The sequence below is a fragment of the Sardina pilchardus genome, chromosome 6, assembly GCF_963854185.1.
Source record: "Sardina pilchardus chromosome 6, fSarPil1.1, whole genome shotgun sequence".
Classification (NCBI taxonomy): domain Eukaryota; kingdom Metazoa; phylum Chordata; class Actinopteri; order Clupeiformes; family Clupeidae; genus Sardina; species Sardina pilchardus.
Genome location: NC_084999.1, coordinates 12,476,172 through 12,481,171, shown reverse-complemented (window position 1 = coordinate 12,481,171; position 5,000 = coordinate 12,476,172). Strand labels below are relative to the sequence as shown.

At 46.7% G+C, this 5,000-nt stretch overlaps 1 protein-coding gene across 1 annotated transcript in view; it reads right to left on the bottom strand.

Moving 5' to 3' along the window:
• si:dkey-22o22.2 (neural-cadherin) overlaps positions 1–5,000 on the bottom strand; it is a 147,684-nt gene that overhangs the window by 41,806 nt on the left and 100,878 nt on the right. Inside the window, exon 11 of the mRNA XM_062537971.1 lies at positions 4,215–4,382. Coding sequence (XP_062393955.1) covers positions 4,215–4,382 — 168 coding nt within the window. The remainder of the gene's footprint in view (positions 1–4,214; positions 4,383–5,000) is intronic.

The window sequence follows — 5,000 nt, the reverse complement described above, 5'->3', positions numbered from 1 at the left end:
CCTTTCATCGGGGGAATATAATGTGGGTATATTTGCGTGCCATTCATCTTGGAGGCAGCGCGAGACAGCACGCAGCGCGGCACAGCTCAATACGCCACACAACGAACCAAATGGGGAGATGATTGCTGTCGGGAGTCGCACCAGATGCCGGTTTAATTCGGAACTAAGACCCCAAAAAAAAATGAATTTCAACAACACACACACAAAAAAAAAGACACAAGGGAAAAGTGTCTGTAGATAAGCAGAAGGCAGAGATGGAACTGAAAACTGACATCTGAATTACGAAGCTTATGGAAGTCAACTTCAGAGCTGCATTGAAGAGAACCTGAGAGAATGATTCAGAGCTTCGCATAAATAATCATGAACGATAGGAGAGAGAGAGACAATGAAGCAGCAACAGGAACATTAAACTGCTCAACAACTACAATGGAAAAGCATCCAAATAAACCCATCAGGTTTATAATTAGAAATGTTCTATCCTCTCACTGTCGTCTGGGACTATAGGAGATCAGAATCGTAGACTCAACTAGACTGCACTCTTATTCTCCAGATGTGACAAAGAGGGGGCAGAAGATCAGATCAAGGATACAAGGATACAAGGATGTTTAGTACTGAAGGCTCCTTGTTCTCTCACTCTCCCTCACCAACCCAACACACACACACACACACACACACACACACTAAAAAAGAGGGAGAGAAAGAGAAGGAGAGAGAGAAGAATAAGAAGCAATAAGTCATTTAGGAGTACGAGCACAACAACTAGCTGCTCATCTAAGATCTTAAGCAGCAGCCAGAGCAGCCCTTAAGTCTCCACAAGGCTGATTCTCCCAAATCCCCTCTTCCTCATCCTCCTCCTCTTCCTCCCCCTAATATCTCTGCTCAGAGGGCATTAACGGCCATACAATGTGGGGGAAGACTGAGGAGGCGCAGAATTAACAATGATTAGGAACCATCTCATTACACCTGAATGGTATCTGGGAGGCTGGGCTGATCGGCGAGGGGAGAGTGCTGGGGCACCCAGCTGGGTTGGTGGAGGAGAGCGAGAGAACACGGAGCCTTCAGTACTATGAAGCCATATGTGGAGGTTAAAATGTATGTAATTGTGTGTGTGTGTGTGTGTGTGTGTGTGTGTGTGTGTGTGTGGTGTGTGTGTGTGTGTGTGAAACACAATTCTGGATTATTAATAACATTAATAACACATTCTGGATTACATGTGTGTGTGTGTGTGTGTGTGTGTGTGTGTGTGTGTGCGTGTGCGTGTGCATGCGTGCGTGTGTGTGTGTGTGTGTGTGCAAAAGAGTATGTTGGTGTTACTGTGTGGGTGTCAGTGTTTGAGTATGAGTGCATGGTGTATATGTGTGCGTCTGCAAGTGCGAGTCTCTGAGTGTATGTGTGTGGGCATCTGAGTGTGTGTGTGTGTGTGTGTGTGTGTCTCAGAGAGGGTGTGTGTGGGTGCATAAACATCCCTCCTTATCAGACTGCCCGCCCCTCAGTGCTCAGGGCTGATTGAACAACAGGGCCTCGTCTCCATACCTCTCCTCTCTCTCTCTCTCTCTCCTCTCTCTCTCTTCTCTCTCTCTCTCATTCTCACTCCCTTTTCTTCTCTCTCTCTCTTCCTCCTCTCTCTCTCTCTCCTTCTCTCAAGCACCTCATTGATATGGAGATTTGCCACGCATCCAACGGCCTGCATCCCGCAGACGCATGGCGCTCGGCGTAATTAACAGACCGTATTAGCGCTGCTAAATTTGAACAACAGTCTACCTCGGTAATTAGGCCTGAGTGGAACAGGGGAAAAAAGAGAGGAGAGGAGAGAGAAAAGAAAAGAGAGGAGAGAGAGTTTGCTTCGTGACAACACCACAAACCGTTAAAAAAAAAAAGGCTAAAAGCATTATGCAGGAAATGTAGCAGGGATGGAGTGATGCAGGAAATGTAGCAGGGACAGAGTGATGGTTATGTCCAGTCCGAAGTACGAAGACACTTTGAAGACATGCACAGAGACTCAAGTGTGCACTCTGTTAAGAGACAAAGCAAACAGACAAAGCAGGAGAAGAACTTGTGTAGAACTAACAGGAGTGGAATGTGAGTTCTCTAACCTCTCAATACCTCAAACACCTTGACCTCGTGGCAACCTCACAAAGAACTGATTTTTGAGAAGAAACAAAATATATAATAAAAGCAGTTTGTTGTAGACTAAATCTTGTTTTATACAGAATTGCGTTTATCACTATATGATTTTAAAACTACCATCATAAGGCCTCTCAATTGTTGGTTAAATTGACCTAGCCTACTAGCTAAACCACTTTGTCCAAGATGGTCTCTTGGTCTCGCCATCATTGAGGCTTGTGCCACTCTTGTGAAGGACGGCTCGTTTAATTCAAAATATTACAAAATATCGATGTGGCCCCATCTACAGGTTTTTCCTTTTTTTTTGTCCAGGCCCCGATGATGACCCCACTTTTTCCGATATATTTTGAAAAAAAAAAAAAAAACTTGTCTTATATTCTGGTCAATATGGAAGTTGCTTGATCGAGCTGTAACCTTGCAAGTAGACCGACGGGTCATCTCTTTAATGGTGTTCTTTTGAAACGGATAAAACTGGACTTTGTACACTATGTAATGAACAGCCTTGAAATGTAAACACGCCGAAGGTCTGCATCGACGTCTAACGTCTGTGGGTAGAGGTGAGAAGAAAGAAGACATTCTTCACCAAGCAGCACTCCAACAATGCCCCTTTTTGCTTCGAGTATCTGGAGGAAAAGTACAAAATCATCCCTTTTTTCTCGGCCGCCCCCCCCCCAGTGCTCGCCCGTGTGCAAACATGAAAAGGAAAGGGGGAACCACTGGGGGCCAGGTGGAGAGGCGATGTTTCAGACGGAGTCAGGTAAACACAGCCAGGGCTTGTATGCTCTGCAAAATATTTGACCGCATTAGCAAAAAGCAGGTGAGGTAAGGGAAATGGAGAGAGGAAGAAAGAGAGGGAGGGAGAGAAGGGAGAAGGAAGAAGGGAGGGGAGGAGAGGGGGAGAAGGGAGGAGAGGGGGGAGTAGAAAGAGAACTTCCAGCAATTCTCCTCTCGGCTTTCTATTGTTGATGAATCGGCAAAGAGTAGGAAGAAAGAGAGAGAAAGAGAGAGAGAGAGAGAGAGAGAGAGAGAAAGATGGAGAGAGAAGGAGTGAGATGGAGAAAGATGGAGAAAGAGAGAGATGGAGAGAGAGAAGAGAGAAGGAGGGAGAGAGAGAGAAAGAGAGAGATGGAGAGAGAGAGAGGTGGAGGACTCTTGTTCTCCATGAGTAATAGAGAGAGTTGAAGTGCAGACGACCCCTGCAGTGGATTTCGGGGCTTTTTCAGACATCCACACATTGTGATTAAGGGCCGGTGTGTGTGTGTGTGTGTGTGTGTGTGTGTGTTGGGGGGGGGGGGGCGGGGGGGGGGGGGGGGGGGTCTGAGGAGGAGAGCTATGCTACCAGCCCTGAGCACCATCAGACAGGAAACAAGCGTCTGGCTGCAGGAAAGAAAAATGCTAATCTCCAACATCAAAGACTCACAAAGGTGTCTCTGGCCCAAACCTGGTCAAACCCAAATCCCTCTGACCCTTGCTCCGTCTGTCTACAGGCTCAACGTTACGCAAAGTAAAGAAGTAAATCGCAACGCTAAAGTGGATACGTGATAAATCCTCATAGCGTTAGTGGCCTGTGTCCTTGCTACACTCTTCAAATTAGCCACCGTCCCTAAAGCCATTCCACTCACCGTTCTCCCAAAAGCCAGAGGAAGAATCCAGATACACAATGACAGATAGAAAGACCCAATCACCTACATTTACTTCCATTCATTCAGTGAACAGGCTACATACAGCGCTTCACTCAGTAAATGGCGCTTTTAGTTAGCATCAAAGCATTCCTCGGTGTACAAGGGCAAAACACTCAAGTGAGGATGCCCATGAACCAGACAGAAGCCACCTCCATTAAATGAGAGAGAATATGTCTATGCATGTTCTAATTTGTGTGTTTCTGTGAAAATGTGTGTGTGCGCACACTTGCACACGGTGTGTGTGTGTGTGTGTGTACTACTCTCACGTCTGTTCTCACGCTTTTGAATATATGAGTACTGTACATACTGTTGTCTGTTAGTGTCAGTGCCTATTGCATACAATACATGTGAATAACTGTTACGGTGTGTTTGGCATGCATGTGTGTGTTTTTTGTGTCAAGCACTCACCACTATCTTGGAGTCCCTGACTGTGTTCTCAGGGATGGTCACCCAGTACTCGGGCTGCTCCCACTGGGGAGGCTGGTTGTGGACGTTGGTGATGGTCACACTCAGGTCCACCCCGCTGCTCCGGTTGCCTCCGTCTGTGGCGACGATCTTTTGGGTGATCCGCGACGTCTGGACGAGGAAGGAAAGAGATGGGGAGGAGAAGTGAAAGGAGGGAGGGATAGAGAGATAGAGAGAGAGAGATGGATGGATGAGAAAGGTGAAAGGATAGAAGACAATTAGAAGCGAAAGATCAGCAGCAAAAGAAAATGTCAGAGAGATAGAGGAATATGGAAGAGGACAAGGATGGGGAAAAGGGAGAGAGAGAGGGATGAGAAAGATGAAGGGATAGAAGAGAGATAGAGGACGATAGAAGAGAGGAGGACAGACAGAAAAGGAGGGAGAAAGGTACGCACATAAGAACATGAGAAAAAAAAAAACAAGAATGGGGTTAAGACAGTGAAAGGTCAAGAGTTCACACAGTCTCATGTTGACCTTTGACCTCATCTCCATGTCCTCAGTCAGCAGGCATGAACGTACAGTAAGTGCCCCTAACACCTGAGCTCAGTCACGAGCAACAGGACGCCTCGTAGGGAGACCGGCGTGCTGGAACGAAGAGAGCGCTAGGAGTGGGCAGCAGATACCTCTCGCCGATTTAAAAAGAAGAAAGAAGAAGAAGAAAGCGTGGCGACACTCTGAGGGAGGAGAATAGTCAGCATTATTCATCGCCAAAAAATGAACGGCAAGAAG